At 39.3% G+C, this 27,838-nt stretch overlaps 2 protein-coding genes across 2 annotated transcripts in view; both read right to left on the bottom strand.

Annotated features, from left to right (window-relative positions):
- LOC134814950 (ras-related protein Rap-1b-like) overlaps nt 1-25,739 on the bottom strand; it is a 30,382-nt gene extending 4,643 nt beyond the window's left edge. The window contains exons 1-5 of the mRNA XM_063823317.1: nt 25,733-25,739; nt 14,242-14,290; nt 8,811-8,908; nt 8,382-8,528; nt 7,249-7,356 (exon numbers count right to left, since the gene is read on the bottom strand). Of these exons, the coding sequence (XP_063679387.1) occupies nt 7,249-7,356; nt 8,382-8,528; nt 8,811-8,908; nt 14,242-14,287 (399 nt within the window). The 5' untranslated portion in view covers nt 14,288-14,290; nt 25,733-25,739. The remainder of the gene's footprint in view (nt 1-7,248; nt 7,357-8,381; nt 8,529-8,810; nt 8,909-14,241; nt 14,291-25,732) is intronic.
- LOC134814719 (uncharacterized) lies at nt 10,435-13,599 on the bottom strand. The gene is made up of 4 exons (XM_063822902.1): nt 11,860-13,599; nt 11,547-11,704; nt 10,806-10,982; nt 10,435-10,592 (listed from the first exon to the last, which is right to left on the bottom strand). Exons 2-4 carry the CDS (start codon nt 11,686-11,688, stop codon nt 10,435-10,437), a joined length of 477 nt encoding a protein of 158 aa, XP_063678972.1. The 5' UTR covers nt 11,689-11,704; nt 11,860-13,599.
- Nucleotides 25,740-27,838: the final 2,099 nt, after the last annotated feature.

Raw genomic sequence — 27,838 nt, 5'->3', positions numbered from 1 at the left:
CTGCTACCCCTTCTAATGTTAGTCAAGCTTTTGCCATACATTATTCGAGCTGTCATGAGGGGTTAAATCCCAGTTTAGAGGTAGATATTTTAAGAATTGAACCCAATACTGTCAGAAGAAAGATTTTCGAAGCGATGTTTATTATTAATCTGAACCCTACAATTAACAAGAGAGAAGAACTGGATACTATTAAACGTTTTATCATAGCTAGTACTGAAGAATTTTAGATATTTTAGTTTCATTCCCTTTTTATTGCATACAGTTTAAGTTTTCTAGCAGTAGTAAGTTTTAATGGTTTTTCACATCTCGCTCACAATCAGTAACCACTCACTATATTTTCACTCACATTGTGTATACACCATCTCACATGTATTGTATCTTTTACCTTATAATCATCTGTTATCACTTACATCTTAGCATCTGTTATCACTGTACATGTCATTCCATCACACGATCACAATCACGTACTTGCTGTTTAGTGGATGTTTTAAGTTTATTGAATAGCAGATCGAGTAGTGTTGTATATATATAGATTTTGATTCTAATTTTAGTCGAGTATTTGAACAATTTGTTGTCGTTTAGCCATTTTTGATTAATAAATTTTATGAGACAGTTTTCTCACATATTTACCAATTTTGTCAGCATGAATAAGAAGTTGTTACTTTGAAACGTCGTTTATCCTAACAGTGCAATATCATTTGTCGCAAATCAGAATAATCAGAAACTATTTGGAAAACCCAAAAACTGTCTATAATGTATAATGTATAATGTATAATGTATAATATATAGTGTATAATGTATAATGTATTATGTATTATGTATAATGTATTACGTATAATGTATAATGTATACTATATAATGTATAATGTATAATGTATTATGTATAATGTATAATATATAATGTATTATGTCACGTGATGATTGATTGGGAACTGGGTTTTACTACCCCAGTTAATGTTTACTAAAATAGATATTGAACAGCAATTTAATAAGATAAAAATCGTACCAGCGTACTTTAAAATCTGTATGATTCATGAAATTAAAAGTAGCTATGACCATTAAGAGTTAAATATATTGTTTATATTCCCCATCATGGACTAGTGGCTCAACAAAACTGCGTCGGAAATTAAAGCTCAGCTAAAGCCTGAAGACTATTCAGTCTTGTATACTGTATAGAAAATAACTACAGCTACCAATATGTCCCTCACAAACATGGTCCAAAACATACCAAAACAGCACACGAAACACACACTCAAAAAAAGTTGTCAACCGTTGCTCTCATCGGCACAATAAATTTGCCCGTCCTTTATGCAAAACTTTTTGGTCGGTTCTGCAAGTGCCCGCTTCTTCATGTCCTGTACCAGATCTTTCCGGAGCTTCTCTGTTCGACAGACCGATCAGGGCTCAAGAAAACTGTCTTAAACTTCTCACTCTGCCGCAGGTTCCTGGCATTCCTCAGAATCTGATCAACGATGAGCGAGTTTGAGGTGATAACTTTAACTGGTCGCGTTGAGTCAACCGTTTTCTTTTTTCCTATTCTCTGAGCCTCTACTTTTGGCTTTATGCCAATAGTTTCCAGAACTTCACTGACTTGAGATTCGAGCTTCTCTTCTTTTTCCTCAGGCAGACCGAAGATAAGAAGGTTCCTGCTGCGGTCCTCCTCTGCAACAATAGTCTTGACTACAGACGTCAATGCTTCCGGGCTGATTACTGGAGACTGTGCTGGCCAACTTTGAACGACAGAGCTGTAAGATTGGAACTCCGCTTTCACTGAATCAGCAACTGAACTTGACACAGTTTTCTTCATCGCTTCAAGTTGCTCAGTCTTGCAAGCTGATAGCTCGGCCTGAACACTGATAACCTGCTCTTGCTTCTCAATTAACTGACCCTGAAGTCTGGTCAACACATTCTTATACGTTTCAACGGTCTCCATAAGATAGTTCGTATACTCAAAAGATCGACCACACACATCGACAATATCCGGCTTATTCAGTCTGTTGAAGTTCTTAGCGTCCGCAATGTCCTTTAACTTTCCGTACGGCTTGCCAAATTTCTTCAGAGTCTCTTTGCTCCAGGTGAACATCTCATTCCACATGTAATTGATACTTTCCAAGTCCAAATCTGTCATCGTAAAGATCAGCACAACAAGCTAGCAGCGCAGTAGCGGTGCAATTATCAAGAGATAAGCAGTGCGATAACGAGAGCTAACAATTTTAAAACGGCAGTGAGAGTGTATTTCGACTAATGAGAGCTAACAATTTTAAAACGGCAGTGAGAGTGTATTTCGACTAATGAGAGCTAACAATTTTAAAACGGCAGTGAGAGTGTATTTCGACTAATGAAAGTGTATTAAATAAATAAATAAATAAATTCTAACATTTATTACACGCTTCGACATTAAAATATACCCAACAAAGATGTACATTAAAGTCATTCAAGCGAGACTTAGTGTTGAAATAGCAAGATTATGGACTTTTTAAACAGCTCAGATTTTATGAACAAATATTTGTATGAAGTTACCAAAATTATGCACTTTCATATCAGTTCAGACATTATGGACAAATATTAGAAATATTATCAAAAGCTAGTTGGAAATAAAACGTCTTTAGGGCATTTTTAAAACATTCTACAGATGATAATGATCTCACTGAGTAGGGTAGTTCATTCCAAATTTTTGGTCCACAAAACATAAATGCAGCATCTGTTCGTCTGAAATGAGGAGCAGGAGGAACTTTCAACAAATAAAAGTCATCATCTAGTCTGGAACTTTGTCTTCGTACTTCCCTTAGATTGACGTGTCCTTGTAAGTACTGAGGGGCTATGTTATTAAGACACTTGAAGACCAGAAGTGATATTTTGAACTTAATTCTGAACCGAACAGGCAGAAAGTGGAGCTTTTTGAGGTAAGGCATGATAGGTTCACGTATCTTTTTTCTGTAAAGACCAAAGATAAATCTAGCAGCATTGTTTTGTATCTTTTGTAGCTTATGAAGATTCTTTTCTGTTATTCCATAATAGACTGAGTTGCAGTAGTCTATGAAACAGAGGATATTGGAGTGAACTAACTGAACTTTTAGGTCATGGGAAAGCTTCGAACCGATTCTTGCTAAGTCCCTTTGATTCAAATAACATACTTTGGAGACAGCATTTATTTGAGAGTCCAGATTCATTTGGTGATCGAAAAGGAATCCCAGGTTCTTGGCCTTGCTAACAGGGCAGATTGAGAGGTCTCCTAAATCCATGGTCTGGATTGGGCTGACATATGGTCCTATATCAATGAACTCTGTTTTTTCATCATTCAGTTTTAGGAAGTTAACTGTCATCCATTGCTTTATCTCCAGAAAGCAATTTTTCACAGCCGTTAAATCAGGATTAGAACTGTGAACATCAAAAGTAAAGTACACCTGTGTGTCATCTGCATACAAATGTATCGAGAAACCATATTTTGTGACAATTTCTTCAAGATCTCTGGTATACAATATGAACAGTAGTGGTCCTAAAATGGATCCTTGAGGTACACCAATATCCAGATAGCCTTCAGAAGATGTGGCTTTTTTTACTTTAACCTTGAATGTGCGATTATTAAGGTAACACTGTAACCAGCTGAGTGCTAGTTCTGTAATACCATACGCATTCTTGAGTTTCGTAAGAAGGAGGTTATGGTTTATGGTGTCGAAAGCAGCTGATAGATCTAAGAGTAGAAGCACAACATTCGATTTGCTGTCAATCATCATTAGAATATCATTATGTATTTTGGTAACTGCAGTTTCACAACTATGGAATTTTCTATAGCCTGATTGATATGGGGAAAACAGGTTGTTGACATCAGCATATTCATTTAATTGGCAATGAACTACTTTTTCTAGTATTTTGGACAGATAAGTTAGATTGCTAATCGGTCGATAGTTTTTCAGCTCATCAACATCTAAGGTAGGTTTCTTGAGTCCAGGCCTAATAGATGCTTCTTTTAGGGCAGATGGAAACTTTCCGACTCTTAGTGATTCATTCACGATGTAATGGATGATTGGGAGAAGCTCGGGTAAGCAGTTCTTGAAGAGCCACATTGGTATGACATCGAGTACGCTTGATTTATTGGGAAGACTCTTAATTAAGGTTTCAAGGTCTGATAATGAGACTTCCTTAAACTGATTAAGTCTACACTTTGCATTATCTATCGAAGTAGAGTCCTTGGTACCTTGACCGTTTAGGGAAGTGTTTTGAATTTCCTTCTCAATATTAGAGTAAATGGTCTTTACTTTTTGATCGAAGAAAGTCTTGAGTTTGGCAGCCACTTCGATATCTTCACCATTTGGCAATTTGTTGGAGCCATATTCCTTATCTAAAAGTTTATTTATGACTTTATAGGTCCCTTTCGAGTCTCCTTTGCAAGAACTGAGCTGTTTATCATAGTAGCCATCCCTAGCTCGATTGATAGTGATTTCTGCGTCAACACATTTTTCAAAATGAGTAGTTTTAAACTCATCATTCTCTGGATACTTTTTGGCTTTTCGTTTTGCCCTTCTCCTCTCTCTGACAGAAATTTGACATTTATTATCCCAAAAATCAGACTTTTCAGCAGTAAATCGTTTCGTAATAAGTGGGGCATGTTTGTCTAGCACCTGTTCAAGGACATTTTGATAAAGGTTCACAGCCTCGTCTAAGGATTGATATTCAGAAAGGTTAAGCTCTGAACAAAACAGATCTTCCCTGAACTTATCGATGTCAATTTTGCTTAGCTCTCTGACATCTTTTTCTTCATATGTACGAGCTTTATGAAGATCGAATGTGACTGGGACCTGAAAACTTACTAGATAGTGATCAGAGCTGGTACCAGTGCTTGTCTCTACCATCATATCTGTTACAGACAATGAGTCACTTACACAGCCTAGAGTAAATAACAAGTCCAGTGTCCCGCCGGAGATGTGAGTAGGAGAGTCGACATGCCGAAGGAAGCCTTTACTCTCACAAAGAGCAATAAAGTTCTGGGCAACATTATTGTATATGTCTTCAACATGGAAATTAAAGTCACCACAAATAATTGGAGATCCAGTTTTAAGCAGAAGATTGTCCAGGTATCTATCAAAGTCATCCATAAACTTAGATATTTTTGTTTCATCATATTTCGCTTTGGCCTGAGTGCTGCGATAAACTACACATAGCCTGATAATCTCACCAGCAGTTTTAATGACACATTCAAGTACTTCAAAAGATGAATATTTAGTAACATCATTGCGTACAGGCGATATCATTTTGGGGTTGAAGAGAAAACCAACACCACCTCCCCTACCTCTTCGAGGGGCACTGATAATATCGAACCCAAAATCACGGATTTCGGCAAACTTTGCCCGATCATTAGTTTTTAGCCAAGTTTCCGTGATACAACAGATAGAAATCGAGTTATCTTTAAGCATTTCTAGTACGCCACAAGTTTTGTTGCATAGAGACCTTGCGTTGAAACAACCAATAGAAAGCTGTGATTTCTGTCGATTAGCACCTAATTTCACATTACGTTTTTTGAAATAAAGTCAGTGTTAGCAGCAATACGTTTAGTTTCTCTTACCAACACAGGACAATCGTAAGCTGCCGCATTATGTGTTCTTGAATTCTCGGCATCATTAGTGTGTGTTGAAGCCAAACATCGAGCACAGGCATGTTTGTCCTTCTTCTGCTTAAATTGGCATGCTGAAGACCGGTGACTTCCCATACAGTACATGCAGGTAGGATGTTTATTTGTTTTGACTTCATTACAGTCAACAGAAGTGTGTCCAATCATTTGACAATGATAACACTGTTTGATGTAGAAGCGATCAGTTACTTTGTATCTGCGACTACCTAAATAGAGAGATCCTTGTTGTTGGTTAAAGAGGACTCTATAGACAGATGGTGATAGTTTGATTCCAATAGTGAGCTCTATGCGTTCCTGCTTATCGTTGGTGAAACGTTTTATCTTATTGAGATAGACAATACTGATAGTGTGCCCTGCTTCATACAAATCTTTGATGGACGAGTTTTTCTCCACAATTTGGGCGACTAAGTGGTTCTTTTCAAGATCCCTAAGTTTATCGGCATCATTCCCTACAGCTGTAGTGTCTATATCGTCAAGAACTTCAGAAGAAACACCATAAATAGTAACTTTTGGCAGCATTTTGTTGCCATTCTTAGACTGATATCCATACGAATCTAAGGTATTTCCATCATTGAGAAGTGAAGTAGCCTTATCACGAATTTCAGCATTAGGGAAGCCAATTGAAACTTTCTTGTTGTTTTCATTACATCTGAGAAATACTACTTGACTGCTCTTTAATTTATCAGTAGCAAATTTTTTCACATTCGTCATTGTTGCAGCATTTACCGATTGTTCTTCTTTCGGGGATAGAATTAGAATCTCGGGTGATGAAGGTTGTGTACGTGTTGGAGCAATTGGAACATGTGGTGGTTGAGCAGATGGTGTGGAACTGTTTGAGTCGGTAAACAAGCTGGAATAGAGAACGTCCTTTGTATGAGAAACAGTACCGGATTTTGTTACAACAGTGTTTACTTTATTGTCAATAACATCATTGATATTTTTCGTGAGGTCTTCTTTTAAAGATGAAAACTGTTCAGCAAATTGTTTCATAAAATCAACCTGATCTGAGGATCGCTCTTGAGCTCTCTCAGGTTTCTGTGACAGTTGTTCCTTCAGCAAGGTTTTAAGTTCAGACATCTCTTCCCTGAACTCCAAATTTATGGCATCTATTTTATTATCTAACAATCCTACCCGATCTACGGTAGTAGCAGCCCTCTTTTCCTCCTCAGCAGTACTACAATCATTACAGATAAATAGAAAGCGACCAAATCGTTTAGCATAAGATGAAGTGTTGTTCACAGCATGAGACAGGTGAGCAGTAAAAACCGTGGGCGCACTGACATTGCAAGTTTCATCACAGTTGATAGCATGAAAACTGTCCTTACACCAAAAACACTGTACAATGTCGGTACTTTTGACAACCTCATCATTCGAACAAGCTTTACATAAACCGTTGACGAGAAGATTCTTTGCAGAGTTATGAGCAGACTTTTCCATTGCAATTGTGTATTTGTACTTGTATAGATGTACAAAGGTAAAGTACAAACACCGTGCAGTAGCAGTGCAGTGGCAGTTAAAATTTCCGATTAAACAGAGATAAGGGAGTTCTGTTTTTCAACACGTAACAAAACTACAAACTATAATTTCGACTAATGAGAGTGTATTTCGACTGATGATATTACCTGCTCCTTGCTGACTTCTCTGTCCATCTCCATATCACACTTGTTCCCAACCAGGACCATAGCTACCTGACTCGAGCTCTTTACGTCCACTATTTGTTGGTGTATCGTCTGCGAGGTTATGACGTGTTATGACGTGTTATGACGTGTTATGACGTGTTTAATGTTACAGTTTGGTTACAAATTTAGTGTAACAAACTATTTTGCTAACGTTGCTCTAGAACGTACTTGAAATAACTGTGAGGTATACTGTTATACTCCAGCGTTAAAAACTAAAATAGATACTTTTAAATAGAATTTACACATCTTCGTTACAACCCTCGCCTGTATAAAACCATTTGCATGATACAGGTTGCATTGGTGACCTACTGTTAAGATTTCACAAGAAAGAAGATATTCAGAATTATTAGAGCTATAAATAAATAAATTCAAGTATTTGTCACCTGATTCGGCAATATTAATACTTTCAACACTACTACACATATAACAACAAATTTGAGCAAACTACGGAGCCTTTTAACGACGATTAAACTTTTCCAGTGGTGGATTGGTTTAGAAACAATGCAAATTATAGCTACTTTTTAAGCATTTGTTTTCATTTATTTATTGATAGAAAGCAGTGGCTCCTCTCACAAAGGCAGTCCAGTAAATTTAAATATAGTTAATAATAGTTAATAGTACTATGTTTACAGTAACGTATGCACTGAAGGGGTATCCTAGGAAGTTTCTTGAACGTTTAACAGGTACCCTCCTCATTTAACCCTCAATTAAGTTCCCTATCATTCGGCTGAGTCGAACAAGGAAATCGCATAGATCCAATGGATACTTAGCTACTCCTTAGACTAATTAAATAATTAAATGCTCGCAAAACTAAGTAAGTTTTACTGTTGGCTGAGAAAGTCTCCAGTACATAATGCACATTATGTACTGGATGTATAATGTATAATGTACATGTTACACAGTACAGACAGCTCCTGATCTCAGTTTCTTAGAACTACTTAGAACTACGAGACACTCTCCGCTACAACCCATTTGCTAGACACTAATGAGTAATGACCACATTTATTTCATCCAAATCAATTTAAATGTTTTATTAAAATAATTTTTTTATTAAAATAATTGTTTTATCAACTAACCTGGAGCTCCAGAAAAGATGCCTGACTGTCGATGGAGTACACAAGCGCAAACGCGTGTCCGTTAGCAATGTAAAGTTGCCGCATAGCTGCAAACTGTTCTGTTCCCGCAGTATCGAGTATTTCCAGAGTGCAGGGAGCACCGTCCACCTAATAGCGGAGATATTTATAAAGGAGACATTCACTGGTAACTATAGTAACTTGGGTATATTGTACTAACGTATACTCTATATATAACCACGATATATAGTGCTCTGTACTTTATTTATAATTGATGATCTCAGTAAAGTATTTTGTTTTTTTCTTACAAATTTAGAGCAGAATGCGTTATATAGCTTGCTCACCACAAATTTGGGGCAATAATACAAAGAGTGATCTACTTAAGTCAGGGCCAAAAATAGAAAAAAAAAGTGGGGAGATAAAGAAACAAACCTCTATCTGATGCCTATAGAAATCTTCAATTGTCGGATCGTATTTCTCCACAAATACTCCCTGGACAAGTCGCATTGTGAGGGCTGATTTTCCAACACCTGAAATGAAATTAAATGAAATAATGTGCTTGTATACCGCCCACATGGTTAGCAACTGACACAAGTGTCAGGTACTAACCATGTCAGAGCGGTTCTAAAGGGTGAGGTGAAAATATGGTGAGGGCTGATTTTCCAACACATCATAATCACCCTACGCGCGTGGGGTGGACTTTTGGGGTGGACTTTTATTCAGCGCGTATTTTGTAGCCTGTTCAACTTGACGTTTTGATTCGTTACTATCTCAATGTCACAGATACACAGAATGTGAGGTGATCATCTTAAAGAGAAACGTCTCAGCTTTCACCTGGTGTAAAGTTTATCTTTGTACTCAAAATATAGCTCGCTCAGTGTGCAATAGAAGTTGACAATACAATAACCACGTCTGCGACCGGTCGTCAGGTACCGGAGTGTTGCACAAAATTGGGTCCCTAAATTAAAATTCTATGACACAGTTACCATGCAGAAATGTCTGGAGTAACATTTGGTGAAAATTTGAAGGGTCTACTGTAAATATTGCAAAAGTTATTGAAAACAAACTAGCTTAATCAGAAGTTTTTGGGAAAATTTCAAATTTTGTACGTAGTGGGGTCTACAGGGGTGGACTCTTGCGGCGCGCATCTGACGGAGTGGCTTTTTCAACAGCCGTCAGTACGGCCAATATCAGAGCACAAATTATTGTGAGTAAGACCTTAATGATCAGCTATGAACCCCTCACTAGAGTAGTAACCGTATCTAAAAACAAGGAAATGTTATTCCGTCAAAGCTCAAATTTTTTACTCTTCTCAGTGCAGTTAGTGTTACTATGAATGTACTAGCTAAGTATCGTTGATCGTAGCTGCATTACACAGTAGAAAGTAACCAAGGAAGACTGCTGATTAACGAAGCAATTTCAACGTGAACAGTTCCAAAATACATAATCATGGCGACGATAGTTCAACTTGAACCTTTATAGTTTTTACAGTATAAAATCACAATAAAATCACGTGAACTGCAAATCACAAAATCAAATCACTCAAATCTGATAGTCCCGTTACAGTACGCTTTCGTGACAACCTCAACGCTTAAAAAATAAATATTATCCAGTCTTGTGACCACCGATGGCCCTAACTCTCCCTTGTCCGCGAGGAGCATCGTTGCGACCATGGGGTTTCAGTTCTTTGTTCTTCCCACTCGGCTTCGATAGATCGAATTGGCTGGAAGTCAATCTATCAGAAAGACCTTTGTCGATCTCAGGGGCGTAGTAAATTGTGGATGTCGGAGTATAAAGCTTCCTGAAAAGATTGAGACATTCACTCGGTCTGTTGTAAATATCAAATAGTCCTTGTAGGCAGAGATTTAACTTATGTTGGGTTTGATAACTAGAGAAGGCGATTTGATATTCATTGATAGTATAAGCATATAAGCATAAGTGATAAGTTTATATACCCTTTTTATGGTACCTCGAGGCTCGATATCTGTATTCAGTAATCATCACTCAAAATCTACTTATTAAATTTATTAACTAAACAAGTTAATGTATTACCGTCCTAGAGAGGTTTCCTGGGAATTTGAAGTCTCTGTAGGTTGCTGGCATGTCTACTAAGCTCTTCGATTGAGGAGTTTTGGACCCCTCGGCGGTCCAAATGATTTATAATGCTGTGGGCATTTTCAACATCTATCGAGGTAAACGCCCTCGCAGCATAACCTGTAGAGAATGAACATGTCATCAATGTGAAGTTCAATGATAAAAATCAGAGTGGCCGATTTCAACGGGCAGAATTCTAATATCATGGCCATGGGGAATGGACTATTTTTTGTCGATTTTGCAAACCAAACTGGCAAACGATTGTTGATTTTCGTCACTAGTCTAAAATGAATGCAAACGTTCGGCCGAACATTTACATGATTAGAAACTTACCGGTTTCTTTCGTTATTATGTACAGACATGGCCGGGCTTGGGTTCCGCATACGATATCTTCTATCAGATTAAAGTTGAACCCACACTTTGTACTGCTCGTGGGAGGAGGAAAGCAAACGGAGACCTTTTCCATGAGCATCTCGTGTAGTACCATCATCATGTCGATTCTGATATCAGCTGCAAAATTCGTCTATTACTAAATGCTAGCTTTTCGAACTTCGTATCTTGGAAATAACAACTTCTATGAAAGAACACACACACACACACACACACACACACACACACACACACAGACAGATACACACACCCACAAACACATACAGACATAGACACACACACACAGAGACACAGACATACAGGCATACAGGCATAAACACAGACACAGACGGACACACAGACAGACACACAGACAGACACAGTTACACACAGACAAGGACACACAGACACACACCCACAAACACATACAGACATAGACACACAGACACAGGCATAAACACAGACACACACAGACACAGACGGACACACAGACAGACACAGTACACACAGACACACACAGACACACACACATAAACACACATAGTTCACTTCAGTGCACTACATTACAATTACAGACACACGCAGTACAATCAGAGACACACACATGATACAAAGACAGACACAGACACAAACACACAGAGTACACTTCAGTACAATCACAGACGCAGGCACAAAGACATATACAAGAAGAGCAGATTGAAGTACCTTCATTTGCAGATGTTGACGCATTGATCTGTGGGATATGTTCTTCAGTCTGTAACTGATCATCTGCTAGAACTGTCTCATCTGGATCAACCGGAGGAGTATCTTCCGGCAGGAGTCTGAGTGGGTCTATCGGGACAGCCATGGATCGCTCTCCCTACCTTGTTGAATTAAAGACAAAGGTCAACGACGGATGTCGCATGTTAGTCCTGTAACTAAATGTAATCCAAAATAGTGAATAAATAATTTTTACATCTGAACGATTGTATGTCTGAATGGTGATTTTTAATCAATGAACAAAAGTTCAGGATTTTACCTTCTGTTAAGCTGTTAGCAATGACTCTAGCACCCTCTCCCTACAAAACGACCATATCTCGGTCTGAAGCTTTAAACCGTCTTGCCTCAGCAGCCATCTAGCACAGTCGACCTGTCCTGTTAATTGTGTGATCATCAAGTTACCAAATTTAATCCTTCAATATTCAAATAATTGATTATCAGACAAAACAGAGTTTAGAGCTCGACGTATGCTTCAGGGTTTCACACTGTGCTGTAATCAAACGCATGACTAAAACCTCTTGCTACTATTACCAATAAACCCATATTGTTAAGGCGGTCGAATGATTTACCTGAGTTGATCGCGTCCATGAAAGGGTTAAACTGCGTTCTGTCCAGCTTGTTAATGTCCGTTCCAGCAGCCAGCAGTGCCTCCGCCTCCGTCACTCTCCCTGCTTTGCATGGCCAGTGAAGCGTAGAGCTCCCCTCTAAGCTCTTTGACGATCCGACGAAGGATCCAGATTCCCTTCTTTTCTTTTGAGATTGCTTCAATTCTTCCTGGAGTATGCGGATTACCATTTATATACTTCCATACAGGGCGCGTGAACAATCAGCAATGAATTATCAATTAATCAATCTAGTTTTTGAGTAGAAAGTCCACAGATTGTGATACATTGGATTTGATATTGGAAAAGACATAGCTTACCAAATACCTTTTCATGGGCTTTTTGGAGGACAGGGATGACTTATTCCTGCGTGCCATTACACCATAACTATCTGCTGTAACAGCAAAAATTAGAATTATGTCGGACATAATTCTAAAAAATTGGAACATCGTAGTTAATCAGTGTGGTGCTAACAACAGAGAGCGATTTGAACGGTAGGCAATTTCATAAATTCCATTAACGCGATATAAGGATGATTGGAACAGGCTAAAATCTACTATGTAGCATTGATAACTGGCTATATCGCTGCATTAAACGATAAAAGTATTGCTAACTATGGATATTCTAAGTGATCTAGGCAGAGGGGAACCGGCACAGCCAGATTGCGTTGTCTTCAGTGACTAAGTTTCACGATAGTAAAATTGACCTTATTTATTTTTAAAAAGGATGCACAGTTCAAGCAATAAATCGATCAGCTGCTCATATGATATTTGCATTTAAAGGAGGGCCCAGTGCAGTGACAAGTAAGTCTGTTAAGGCAACATTTAGTTCTGAGATTAGCTGAGTCTTGACAAAGATAAGTTGAGTTTCGAGAAAGTGCACACGGATAAAGTTATCAAGTGAAAATGATAAGACTAAGTTAGGGTCCAGTCAACAGAATGGCAGCTGTAACAGAAACAGTTCATTGGATAGGGGAGTAGGGGATTATGACGGAGTGAAGTTTATATAGCAGGGCAAACAAAAAACAACTGACAGCACTGAGCAAGTGAACTGGAAAATTGAGGAAGGGAAATAACTGTGGTTGTCAGCCCTTTCCGTAGCAATCAGGATTTCCCACGAGATCGATCAGGCAATCAGGATTTCCCACGAGACTGCTCCATCCGATGCGCGCACTTTTGTCACGTGACGGCCACGTGACGCTCAAATCGTTGTCACGTGGTACAGAAGGGAGTTTCCTAGAGCGTTGATCTCGACAAGAGGGAGTTTCTCACGGTTTATCTTCAATAACTATCGCTATTTTTATAGTAGAGAGTTGAAACTTTCACCAAATGTTTCCCTAGACATTTCTGCATGGTAACTGTGTCATAGAATTTTAATTTAGGGACCCAATTTTGTGCAACACTCCGGTACCTGACGACCGGTCGCAGACGTGGTTATTGTATTGTCAACTTCTATTGCACACTGAGCGAGCTATATTTTGAGTACAAAGATAAACTTTACACCAGGTGAAAGCTGAGACGTTTCTCTTTAAGATGATCACCTCACATTCTGTGTATCTGTGACATTGAGATAGTAACGAATCAAAACGTCAAGTTGAACAGGCTACAAAATACGCGCTGAATAAAAGTCCACCCCAAAAGTCCACCCCACGCGCGTAGGGTGATAATAATAAATTGAAGTTTAATAACACCGCTATTAAGATACAACTTATACTCAGCAGTGTTTAAACTAATCATCCCAGAAAATAACATGAATACTAAGTTAAGAAAAGTAACTTATGCTTGAAAACATATCGTCAACAGGGACAAAAGGATTTCGCGGCATGTACGAAATCGCGAAATTTCCCATTCTCCGCGACAAATTTTATGTATAGTTTAATGTATAGCCTGTTAAATTTCGCGGTATCGCGAAATTTAGCCAAAATAATCGCGAAATCCTTTTGTCCCTGATCGTCAATTATACTAAAGCCAGAAAATGGTACTTAATCATATTATGCGAAGATCAAACACCAGATAAGACAAAAATATATAAATAGTTACCTCCCGCCCCCAGGATGACAAGCTTGTATTCTCTTCTCATAGCCATCCTATTATAATAGTTAATAATAGTTAATAGTTAATAGTAGGGCAATTCGGTAATGTAGCTACGCACGGTTAAGGCACGGTTAAAACACAGTTAAGGCACGGTTAAGGCACGGTTAAGGACGGTTAAGGCACGGTTAAGGCACGGTTAAGGACGGTTAAGGCACCAGGGTTAGATAAGGCACGGTTGAGGCAGGGTAACTTAAGGCACGGTTAACGCACAGTTAAGGCACGGTTGACGCACAAACTGCTAATAAACAGTCATTAACGCACGGTTGGGGAAATATAACCTATAAACATACAAGTGGTTAACTAAGGCACTGTAATATAGTGACAGAGCTTGTTTATTTCAGGATATGATCCATGTCAGCTGATCAACGAGATTAAAAGTTAGCATGTATTGATAGGTGTGCGGGTGGCCGTGGTGTCAGCACGCAACAAGGTTGGGTGATGTGATCTGAGCTACTGGTACATGATTTCAATCAATGACTGCGAAGTAGGTTGTGTAGATCACCTCGTGTTCAGATGTGAACTCGAAGATAATTTCCGTCTAGTGAGTACATAATTAGTAAACATGAATCTCGGGATTCTTGCTCAGGGGGCTCAGGAGACGTTAACTTAATTTGAAGAGCCTGGTTACTTGAAGATATCGTTAATCGAAATAAGGATTTCAAATATAGGACAGTCACACGAAGCAGGGCTGTTGCTTTAGAATTAAAATATTTATTCATAGCGGGAATCGCACTGTAAAATTTACAGATCGTCACATTCAGATCATGTGCCTTAGTTAACCACTTGTATGTTTATAGGTTATATTTCCCCAACTGTGCATTAACCGTGCGTTAAGCGACCATAATGGTTGCTTATGGGCAATTTGTGTGTTAACCAAGAAAACAACAATTTCAAGAAAGACCGTGCCTTAACCGTGCGTTAACCGTGCCTTAAGTGACTGTGCCTCAACCATGCCTTATGTAACCATTGTGCCTTAACCGTGCCTTAACCGTACCTTAACCCTGCGTAGCTACATAACCGAGTTGCCAATAGTACTAAGTTTACAGTAGACTAGGTGACACTGGGATTCGAACTCATAGCCATCCTTTTATACTAATATTCAATGTTAATATTATAATATATGGTAACTTGTATTTTCTTCTCATAGCCATCCTATTATACTGATATTCAATGTTAATCTTAAATGATAATCTCAATAAATCTGTGTATGTGTGTGTGGGAAATTTCCGAGCAGCTATTTTTTTAACGGTACGGGACTGGTAGCCAATAAACAAATTTTTTCAAATCGGCCGGTGGTAATTGGTTTAATTGATGGTTTAGTACCACAAATGTGACATAAAATGGCTCACTTTTTCTCCCCCTGGGCTCTCTTTTCCATTACTGCAGATTATGTAGCTTTGGTTCACGAATCATAATTAAGTTAGCCCCCGCAAGTGATACTGTAAGCTTATTAGGGGTGAGTCGGAAACTTCCAGCTGTTCTGACATTTATAGACTTTAAGAATGCTTTCGACAGTGCACATCGTGGAAAAATGCTCAGAAGCTTTTAAAGTAACAGGTGCAGTGGTTTGACTGATTATGGATCAGGGATGTTTAGAACTTTTTTTTAGCACAAATTTTTTTTGATATTATAAAATTATTCAAACAATATACACATAATATAGCAATGACCCTATATAAAATCAACCCTTTAAGAATTCAAAAAATTCCCTTAACAATTAAAATTACCCTTGGCCTTGTGGCTCCAAGTTAAGATCTAGACTGTTTGGAACTGGCAGATCCGGTCTTAATCTTCTTTCAAGCAATAGATGTAGTAGAAGTTTAACTTAAATAAAAAATATCAAGAAGTCTCTTCTCCCGGTAAAGTAAAGTTTTTCCACATTGGAACAAACTTCCTCCGGACGTCAAGAACTCTGTGACAGTTTAAGGCTTTAAAATTAAATTGGAAGGATTTAAGAAAGATATGATTTCTAAAAGTATTACAAATTATTGCTTTTTTTTGGAATGTTTCAAATGAAGTTTTAGTAAGATTGAAGGAGCCAGTTATGCCAGTAATAAAGAGAAACATAACGATTATCTTTGGTTACATCCTTATGTGGCAAAGAAGCGTTTTATAAATCTGTATTCCACTGGTAAGTTTTTAAAATAGGACAATTTTTTTGATGATTTTTTAAAAATTAATGTTGGTGGGGAAATATTTATTATATATTTTTTCACATAGTGCGATAATATTTTGTAGACATGTGTGATGATGTGATGTCATAAATTTTACTTTACTTTTACTTAGCAACTGGGCAGGCGAAGGGTAGCAAAATTTGAAATAAAATGTACGATTTCTATGAAACAAATTTTTGATTCAATTTCAATACAAACTTTTAATGAGGATCACAACATACAAATACAGAGAAAAACGAAATTTTAAGAAAAACAAAATTGTTATTTATCACAAAACAATCAATACATATTATATTATATTCATAGATAAATTCAAATTTAAATTTCAACCACATATACAGTCCGTCGCGCACACAACCACACATTGTTGAGAAATCCTCAGGTGTTTACTCTATCCAGAGCCCTTGCGCTTGCAGTAGCGCGCGCCCGAAGTGGCGCGAAAGCACATGGTTAGGTGAACTCAGGTGTGGTTGTAAGCGCCGCGCGCAGGGTCTATTTTGATTGACGATGTCAACCTTTCCAGGCCATTGCTCTGCGAATTGACGGATGTTACTCGTCTAAATTTCTTCGAAGTAGCGCGCGCCGCTTTCTTCTCGAAAGCAAGTGCTACGACGTAGCGCGCGCCGGGCCAAACCATTAACAATGGTCAACTCTGCGAAGCAAAGCAACGATTTCTTCATATTCGTCATATTTGTCATATTCGTCATCTTCATCATCTAACATCTTCATCATTTTCGTCATCCTCGTCATCTTCGTCATATTCTTTGTCATGATCTTTGTCATGATTTTTGTTATTTTCGTATCTTCGATGCATGCGAAACAAGAATGCTAGTTCGCGCGGCACGTCGAAGCGGCGAAGTCCTCCAAGGTCGATTCATGATTCAATTGTTATTTTACAATTACATGTCACATTTATTAATTACTTGAGCCAAAATTTCAGAAGCAGAATAATTTGTTAAAAAATTCTGTCGTTTGCGCAGTACAGGCCGTAAACATTGCAATGCCAATAACGGAGAGATTCCAAAAAACTGCGCGAACTTATTTGCGATAATTGAGTGCGCGCCTTTGTAAGCATCGGTACCGCTCAAGGCATGAAGTACTTATATATAATAAACAGTACGCGGTGTCGCGGTTCTGCGTATACATTTGTAGCACAAGTTTTATTCAACTAGCCAATTAGGGTTTATGTAAATTAGGGTTTATGTAAAACCGTTTTGTACGGCTGCAAAAGCATAAAAACCAAAATCACGTGAAATTTTTGGGCGAGCGAATTAGTATACAACTACGTTGTTTCAAATTTCCCTTTGGGCCGGGAAACGTTATTTTCAAAAAACGAACATTTTGTTGTAGGTTTACAACCTACCAGGACGCGCGCCGAGTTGGACTCGTCGACGGTCCTGATATACATGGAACAAATATTGTACGAGTATCACCCGTTAAACATTTTGCAAAAAACCGGAAGTCTAGTCTCGAACTCTTTTACATTTAAAATTAGGCCCCATCCAGTATACCAGCAGTGCATCCCAGGAAACCTTACAAGTAAGGTTTTTTGGGATGCACTGCTGGGCCACGCCGAGCTGCGAAGAATTGACATCGTCAATTAAACAATTGACAAAAGTATCACCTGTTAAATATTTTACGAGTATGTATATCATATCACTGGTTAATAATATCATAATTTGTAGTGCAATGCACTACTGAGCCGCGTTTGCTCTATTATCCAGTAGCGCGCGCCCGCCTCACCACTCACGGCTTGTGAAACAAGCCCGAAGTGGCGCCAAAGCACATGGTTAGGTGAAGAGCCGCACCGCGCATCTTCCGTAGATCGGCGATATGCACCACAAGGCCTCGCCGAGCTAGGAAAGATTGACATCGTGAATCAATTTCATAACAAGCATACTTTTTTCAATTTTTAATTTGTTCTCGACCTATCATCTCATAGTCATAAAATAGTGATCATGATCCGATCTCAATTATATAATGAGTTACCCTAACCAGAGCCAGAGCCCTTTCGCTTGCAGTAGCGCGAGACCGTGTCACGCAGTACGCGTATACACATGGCTATGTGAATATAATGAGTAACAAAAATAAATACAAAATAATACAAATATAAATGTAATCATGTTTACTATATAATGTATAATAAGCCATAGAAAAAGTGGCGTCACGAATTTTCGTCATTTTACAACAATTTTGCAACACCTCAGTCCCCAAAACCTGGAATTTCGCCAAATTCCATTAGCTGCGTATCCCTCCATACACTGGACTGTAAACCTGCTACTCCCCATCCCATAACAAGGTCCCAGTCGTAGGCTGCAGCTCTCAGATCTACAATTCTGTTTTCCGTCCCATCCAGGAAAACTATCCTGTCCGTCTATTCCCCGACCACCCTTGATCCCTTTAACTCCTGGAAGTCCAGGAAGTCCTGGAGTACCGTCTCTACCCATCTCTCCTTTTGCTCCAACATTCCCCGAGTCTCCAGTTGGTCCATTCTCCCCGTCAGCACCGTACTCACCAGGTTCACCTTCTGCTCCTTCTAACGAACAGATCCATCCAACCGATGAGCAGAAGTCGTTAGTTCCTCGAGCACCTTTTCGTCCAGTCGCTCCTTGGACTCCTTGTTCTCCTTCCGCTCCTTGTTCTCCTTGTTCTCCTTGTGGTCCGACTGAAAAATATAGCATTTATACGATGCCTGATCTTCGAGTTCTATCGCGAAATGAACATTGTGTCATTAATTTATTTCCGGCAAGGTTGTTAAATACGTATTAGGAGGGAATACGTATTGGAATACGAATACGTATCAATCCTCGAAAATTGACGTATTACTAAAAGGTGTGGCTTGAAGTTGAAATTGATCGCGGACGGTCTTTCATCTTTAAATTCTGAACATCAAAATCATTAATTTTAAATATGTATTAATATGTAATTGATAATTTCGCAAAAAATGTTAGCTTATCGGATTATCCATGAAATTTGATTACAAATTTAAGTTATCATGTATAACTGCACTCCTTTAATGCATGATCAATGATGAGGGTGGCGCGCAGCTGTAATGTTTAATTTTGACAAATCAGCGTATTACGGCGTATTATGGCGTATTCGTGGACGTATTTAACAATCCATAGAAATAACCGTATTACGGCGTATTACGACGTATTCTTTATTAGAACCGAATACGTCGTATTATTTCACGAAAATTTGACGTATTTAACAACCTTGATTTCCGGTACTGCCGAAACCTAGGTTTTCATCGCTTGAGGATGGTATGAGAATACCTGACAATTACAAACATTGCTTTGAGTAAAATGCTGCTCAACAAAATGGGGGACTGATGGTCCCAGACACACCAAACTGACACTCGGACACAAGCACGCCAACATCATAAAAAAACTCAACACTACACTGTACTCAGCAACAACAGACAAGATTACAGAACTGCAGTTCACCTCATCACGGGTCACTGCGGCTTAAACAAACACATTCACACCTGGAGGGGGATATTCAAAACATATAAGTGATATCAATCAATTGGGTTCTGGCCTGGTCAGCCCCCGATCTTGAGGTGACGTACGACACCTCGTTTACCCAATCAATGTCTGGAAGGCTGCAAATTTTCACATGCCAAATTCACGAGATTCTTAAAGAGTTGTGCGAGATACATAGAGGCCGCAGAATTATGAGGACTAACAGATCGTGGTGGAACCTAAGCGATTCATGATATCACGAAAGGCCCTAATGACCTAATTATTCACGAGAAAGAGCTGATTATGATATTATTGTTTAAGATACTATTGGATACGTGAGGTACTCCGAATAGAATTGCTCAGTGACCCTGACCCTGACGCTGACCCTGACGCTGACCCTGACGCTGACCCTGACCCTGACCCTGACGCTGACCCTGACGCTGACCCTGACCCTGACCCTGACCCTGACCCTGACCCTGACCCTGACCCTGACCCTGACCCTGACCCTGACCCTGACCCTGACCCTGACCCTGACCCTGACCCTGACCCTGACCCTGACCCTGACCCTGACCCTGACCCTGACCCTGACCCTGACCCTGACCCTGACCCTGACCCTGACCCTGACCCTGACCCTGACCCTGACCCTGACCCTGACCCTGACCCTGACCCTGACCCTGACCCTGACCCTGACCCTGACCCTGACCCTGACCCTGACCCTGACCCTGACCCTGACCCTGACCCTGACCCTGACCCTGACCCTGACCCTGACCCTGACCCTGACCCTGACCCTGACCCTGACCCTGACCCTGACCCTGACCCTGACCCTGACCCTGACCCTGACCCTGACCCTGACCCTGACCCTGACCCTGACCCTGACCCTGACCCTGACCCTGACCCTGACCCTGACCCTGACCCTGACCCTGACCCTGACCCTGACCCTGACCCTGACCCTGACCCTGACCCTGACCCTGACCCTGACCCTGACCCTGACCCTGACCCTGACCCTGACCCTGACCCTGACCCTGACCCTGACCCTGACCCTGACCCTGACCCTGACCCTGACCCTGACCCTGACCCTGACCCTGACCCTGACCCTGACCCTGACCCTGACCCTGACCCAGCGTTTTTTTTTGACTGGGCCAAATGCTTTAATGGCCTCCAAATCAGCATGAAAAAATTAAAAAATTAGCCAAGAAATAGAAGTTTTAGAGCCCCAAATTTGGAGCCACCATACCCAAGTGGTGTCAAAAACGCGAATTAAATAGATAATAATTATTTTAGTCTCTTGAGTCTTGGCACCATTTTAGGGTTATACGGGTTCCTGCTAGTTATACTATAATTGTTTCAGTTGTATATCTTTTACGGTTTTTGCGGAAAGTCGTGTTAAAGTTGATGCCGTGGTGTCAGTAAAATGGCACGGATAAATATATGTATAATATATATATATATATATATATCGTCTCGCTTTATATATAGTAAGATTATACGATCAACTCACTTGGTGTGGCTGCCGGGTTGCTCTCACAGTTTCCACCGGTGCACGGCGTAAACTGGTCTCCCGCGCAACACAAACTGTCTCTCTGAATCACACTGCCGTCACATTGGGCACCCTGAGGCTCGTGGAACTTCTCCATGTTGGATTTACAACAGTACTCTCCGTAGGAGTATACGTATGGATAATCAGTAGGACAATGATTTACAACAACTTCCTCTGAAATATAAGCCTTATTAATATTATAATAATATAAATATTGTATAATAGAAAGGTTAGGGAATCAAAATGTTCTATTATATACTACTGTACAATTGACCCCCGACAATTGACCTCCGACAATTGATCCCCGACAAATGACCCCCCGACAATTAACCCCTATGTAACTGGGGTCAATTGTCGCGAAATCTAGGGTTTAGTACGACAATTGACCCCCGACAATTGACCCCCCGACAAATGACTCCCCAACAATTGACCCCCCCGACAAATGACCCCCATGTAATTACATTGGGGTCAATTGATTGGGTTAGGGTCAAATATAATAGGCAGGTGTGGTGCGGAGTTAACAAGGGTTAATTTCTAAAACGATTTCAATAAGAATGGAAATTGGTCCAAGAAGGGAATGATGAGGTGTAATAGTCGGTGTTCGGACCTTATGATCATGGAATGTGGTGCCTAATAATGACTTAATTATCCACGAGAAAGAACTGATTATGATATTATTGTTTAAGATATTATTGGATACGTGAGGGTACTCCGAATAGAATTGCTCACCTATTGCGGGTTTTGAATCAGCGGGTAATTACTTCCAACCTTTTTAACTGCGGCAGTGCAATCCCGGCCGAAGGCTGGGTTACACTAGTGATTAATATAATGACATCACCGTTCCTACTGCTGAACTACTTTGTTGGGAGGAAAGACCGTTGTGAAACTACGAAGCAAAACTTTACCAAAGTCCTATTGCACATAAAGGGTTAGAGCTCATCTTAGACATTTCATTTTTAATCGATCCATCCAAACATGTTCTGTTAAAACAGCTGAAGGATCATATCGACATAAACTAGGTCGTACCGACAGAAATGGTTAAGTCAAAAAGGGTGAAGAAGAAACCAAACAGCGTACTGAAGAACTTAGTGACACAGAGTCACAGACTCTAGATGTTATTGAAATTCCTGAGTAATGCAATGCAGCTTAATCTATAATGCTAAGACGGGTGCTGATTGTCGAATTGATAGATCACCTTGTGACGCGCATTGATGATTGAGGCACTGAGACCCTTGAGGCACCACTTTTAGGCACTGAGGCCCACGGAAAACCATGCACGATAAAAACTTTAGAGCTTAAAAAGTAAAAATGTGTTTTGTAATTTACCCTGGTCACAATCAGTTAGAGAACTCGCAGTCCATCCACTCCTTGCTGTTATGTGCGTAGTGCCCACCAGAAAGCACTCTCGGTCAGCCCAATTCGCGGGACTCACGGCTACTCCTTTACAGCGGGGAGTATCATCACACCATTCCTGACAACTCTCAAAACTCCTGAACCGTCTTTGTAATAATTTCTGGGAGTCCGGAAACATACCAAAATTCTGCTTGTAGCTTGTAAAACAGCCTGAAATATATTATAGATAAGTTTTCGTACCGTGTATGTACATATATAATCGCAGTTCATAATTTAAAACTTTAGTAAGGAAACGTAAAAGAAAAAGTCGAAGAATCAGAATAGCATTAGTCCGATTTTGGTTTACATTTTGGTGACATTAAAAAGTTTGATCAAGTCAACGCGAAGTCATGGACAGAAGTTGAGAAAATGCTTTATGTTAGGTGATTTCCATTCAAATTAATTAAAAATCAAAAATTATAATAAAATAATCGTATTTACTTTATGCCTAAACAGCCCCTAATACGGTTAATCATAACGATTATTCAAATACTGAATGATTTGGAGATAATTGTATTGTTATTGATATTGATGTACCGCTACGTAATCTTGAATACTTGGAGCGTGACTTTTGTAGTGCTCTTCTATTATTTTAGCGCTATGGTTGAATTGATGTGACTCATCCATGGGAGTAACAACTACACTCTTCGAATGATTAGGATCCAGGAAAATAAGTTGACGTTACCCGTACCGATCAGCATCAGGGACTGATCTCCATTAATACTGGAATACATGAGCAATACATTTCTAGTCTAGTTATCGTACCTCGATCCTTTCTCCGTGTCTCATAGAATTCAAAAAAGACAGGACATGTCACCCTCCCCCCTCCCCCCCCCCCCCCCCCCCCCCCATATTGTACATATCTGTTAGTTGTAAGTGCAAGGAATTTTGAACTAAATTCTTAATCTGTAATTGCTTACCTTCACAAACGCCGCACGTCATCGGACAATTAGCGGTCATAAACTCATAGTATTCACTACCTGTGGATCATTCGGGTTTTCATATCGCAGCAAAAATTTTGATATAAATTGCGAGAAAAGAAAATCATTGCCAACCCCATTGCCCTTTTATTCCATAAATGATGAAAATTATGCCCCATTTTGCATATTTCTTTTGTACCTTGATCACAATATCCAGTAGCCGTCCAACCTGCGCAGTTTTCAGCATGTTCGGAGTTGTCCGCACAACCTGGTGTAATATAAGGGTAGTTTAAATAAAAATATTAATAAGATTGACCCGTCGGAAGCGGGATCAGCTTTCGAGCGGACTAAATTACCCTACAGTCGATCTTCGAGATTGTTCTAAAAGGGCCCCCGACAGTTGAAACCAACTTCAATCGATGTATTTTCGGACGCTGATTCCGAATCACCCCCCATGACATAGGGTTAAAATGCTCCCCTGACGAGATATAGGCGAAAAACTGTCTCGATCACGTGATATGACCGTATAAGGAAGTTAGTCTGATTTCTCGTTAGGGTTAGGGTTTCAGCATATGCTTTTGTTAAAGATTGGGTTAGGGTTAGGGTTGGGATCAGATAAGAGGGTTAGGGTTTCAAATAGTCGTTCAGGACCAGCTAGAGAACGGGTTGAAAAAGTCACGTGACAGTCGAGTGTAGAGTGATTAATTATCATCCATCAGCTTTGCATTCAAAGGTACGTATCGAGAATCACTCGGACCGAAAATTTTTGTAAGTCAAAGTTTTTCTGGGAACTACTTTTGTTCAAATTTCATGCTACACTGATCATGATGAGCTGAAAATCCAATTCCGAGTTCGGTTTGAAAAAGGGGAGGCCTGCTTTCCGAGATTGGATTGCAGAGGGGATGCCTCGATAGGTTATGAATATAGGCTTCCTATGAATATAAGCTCCTTCCAATTCTCCAAATTATGTGCGAAAAATTCTCATAATGTTTGTCCGCTATTATAATGTCCGCCCATGTCCGTCCGAGTCCGCTAATGTCACAAAAAAATACGTCCGTTGTCTCATAGAATCCAAAAAGGACAGGACATAGGCGGACATGTCTATTAATTGTAAGTGCAAGGAATTTTGAACCAAATTCTTAATCTGTAATTGCTTACCTTCCTCAGCTTCACAAACGCCGCACGTCCTCGGACAATTAGCGGTCATAAACTCATAGTATTCACTACCTGTGGATCATTTGGGTTTTCAGATTGCAGCAAAAATTTCGATATAAATTGCGAGAAAAGAAAATCATTGCCAACCCCATTGCCCTTTTATTCAATAATGATAAATGATGAAAATTATGCCCCATTTTGCCTATTTCTTTTGTACCTTGATCACAATATCCAGTAGACAGCCAACCTGCGCAGTTTTCAGCATGTTCGGAGTTGTCCGCACAACCTGCTGTAATATAAGGGTAGTTTAAATAAAAATATTAATAAGATTGACCCGTCGGAAGCGAGATCAGCTCTGCCTTCAGAGGTACGTATCGAGAATCACTCGGACCGAAAATTTTTGTAAGTCAAAGTTTTTCTGGGAACTACTTTTGTTCAAGTTTCATGCTACACTGATCATGATGAGCTGAAAATCCAATTCCGAGTTCGGTTTGAAAAAGGGGAGGCCTGCTTTCCGAGATTGGATTGCAAAGGGGATGCCTCGATAGGTTATTAATATAGGCTTCATATGAATATAAGCTCCTTTCAATTGTCCAAATTATGTGCGAAAAATTCTCATAATGTTTGTCCGGTAATATCAGCCCATGTTCGTCCGAACCCGTCAATGTCCGCTAATGTCCCACAGCTAAATTTAAAAAACACGTCCGTTGTCTCATAGAATTCAAAAAGGACAGGACATAGGCGGACATTGGCGGACATGTCACGACTTACCCCCCTAGATAACATTTTATTTTACAAATTATTTGTTTTATTTTTTTATTGCAAAAAATCATTAAATCAACATGCCTAACATTAAACTATAAAGTATGACGTTATATGAGAAATCGGGAAAAAACTAGGTAAATAGTGGAAAAATCAAATAAATAGAATGGAAAAGTCAAAAAATGTGACTAAAATTGTTGTAGACTAAAAATGTGCGAATTTATGACTAAAATTGTGGTAACCAAAATTATGGCAACCAAATTAATTGTGAACCAAATTTATTGGCCCTAAGGTAGTTAGACTTAGATAATCGTTTAGTATTCCAAAAATCGACCGTAAAGTGTTTTTTGCTATACTTTTTCATTGAGATATTTGCAATTGCAGTTGGTGCTTTTAAAAAAAGCATTAGGTATTATTATTAATGCATTAATTGTTTTAACTGCTATCACATTGATTAAATAATGAGTTACTTACTGGCTGATGAAAGAAGAACTTGCAGAAGCATCAATATCTTAAATATTGACATGTTCATCACTTAAAAGTTTAAAGTTAATATGATGTGAAGACTTTTTGCTTTGAAAAACAAGGATTTAAAATAAAGAAATAATTGAAATAAAGTCGATAACTTTACTGGTTGGTACCTTTCAAGTGAGTCACTTGTATTATAAAATAACCAAAGCATGCCAAGCAGCTCGTTAGATTAAATGTTAATTAAATTAAGATGCAGGTCCTCTTCGATAGCAAATTTTTGACTAATAGTAATAATGAACGGACTCAGTGAAAATTATATTCTAGAAATGACGAATATACCAAGAACAGAATCGGTGAACATAATTTCCGAGAAAGATGTCTCATGAAGATTGTCTAAAGATGGGTGATCAAATTAACACTTACTGGGCGGCGCTCAGCCTGAAATTCCGCCAAATCTCAATTATTTTTATGAAGGTAATAGCCTGGGGTCCCCAGGTAAATTAACACTGATAACAAATTCAAAGTTTGTCCATCTGGGTAATTAACATTGATAATATGATTTTTGATCCAAGTGGAGCTTTACAATGGGCCAGGTTTTATCTTAAACTGTTAATTGAAGTCTGCTAGGATTTTGGTCACCTGCACTGCACAGTGAACACTAAGAGGGGGGTAAAGTGCACACCCATAAAATTACAATAGTTCGAACCATACCACGTACTCTGACTCAGGTTCAGTAAAATCTGGTCAGCTTCTTTTTCCAAATAACTTATTCTGGACAATTACATAGTAGTCACGGTGCTGGCAAGTACGCCAGCACGGCCACCGCCATTATACTTACTATACTATTTACCCCCTTTACTGTTTTTTCAGACATTAAGATTCATCGAAAGTCGTTCAGCAGGCATATTTTGAGTTCAAAAATTTTAATTCAATTTGTCAAAGATGACAGGAATAAAAAAGTCATGTCATATGTGGAGGTTTTTAAGAAATTTGCTGCAAAAAAATTCAGGAGAACCGGGAAGTGGGTTTTCTGGAACCGCTGTAATGAATTGCAATAGATTGTCGTGAAGTATATTTTATACCTATCCAATATCCATCTATCACAGTGCAGGCAAGCACAACCGTCGCCCTCATACCACCCATACTGGGCGGGGGGAGGGGGCCGGGAGGGGGGGCAAAAATCAGTTTCCATACGTTAGGTCTTATACCACCGCCGTGTTTCATATTTGAGAGTTGTTGCTTTACAGATGGCATACTGTTCAAGGATCCTAAAATTTGAAAATTAGAATTTTTTAGACCACGCCCATTCAATATTTAATACTAAAACACTTATATTGTAAATCGTTCTCTTTGGACATGTTGAACGCCTAATTTTTTCAGAGACGGTAGATTATGAACTGTTGCATCTGATCTGATAAAATGAGGCAAAACGGATTAGAAATGACGAAGTTATCAACCTTTTCTGTATCAAAATTGACTGCGTAATTATGTTACAGTTACACCGTGACACGACACCTTAATTGGGCACCCTTCTGCTATCTCAGTATCTGCTTTAACGGGGTGGTTATAATTGGGGTCACCTGATCACACGTAATGAATAAAATCGTTATGCTTCGTATCTCGGTAATCTATTTTTTTCAGGACAAACGTTATTCGAATAACCAAACA

Source organism: Bolinopsis microptera, chromosome 5 (assembly GCF_026151205.1).
Source record: "Bolinopsis microptera isolate Bmic1 chromosome 5, MBARI_Bmic_1.0, whole genome shotgun sequence".
NCBI classification, from domain to species: domain Eukaryota; kingdom Metazoa; phylum Ctenophora; class Tentaculata; order Lobata; family Bolinopsidae; genus Bolinopsis; species Bolinopsis microptera.
This window is presented reverse-complemented; position numbering and strand designations above follow the sequence as displayed.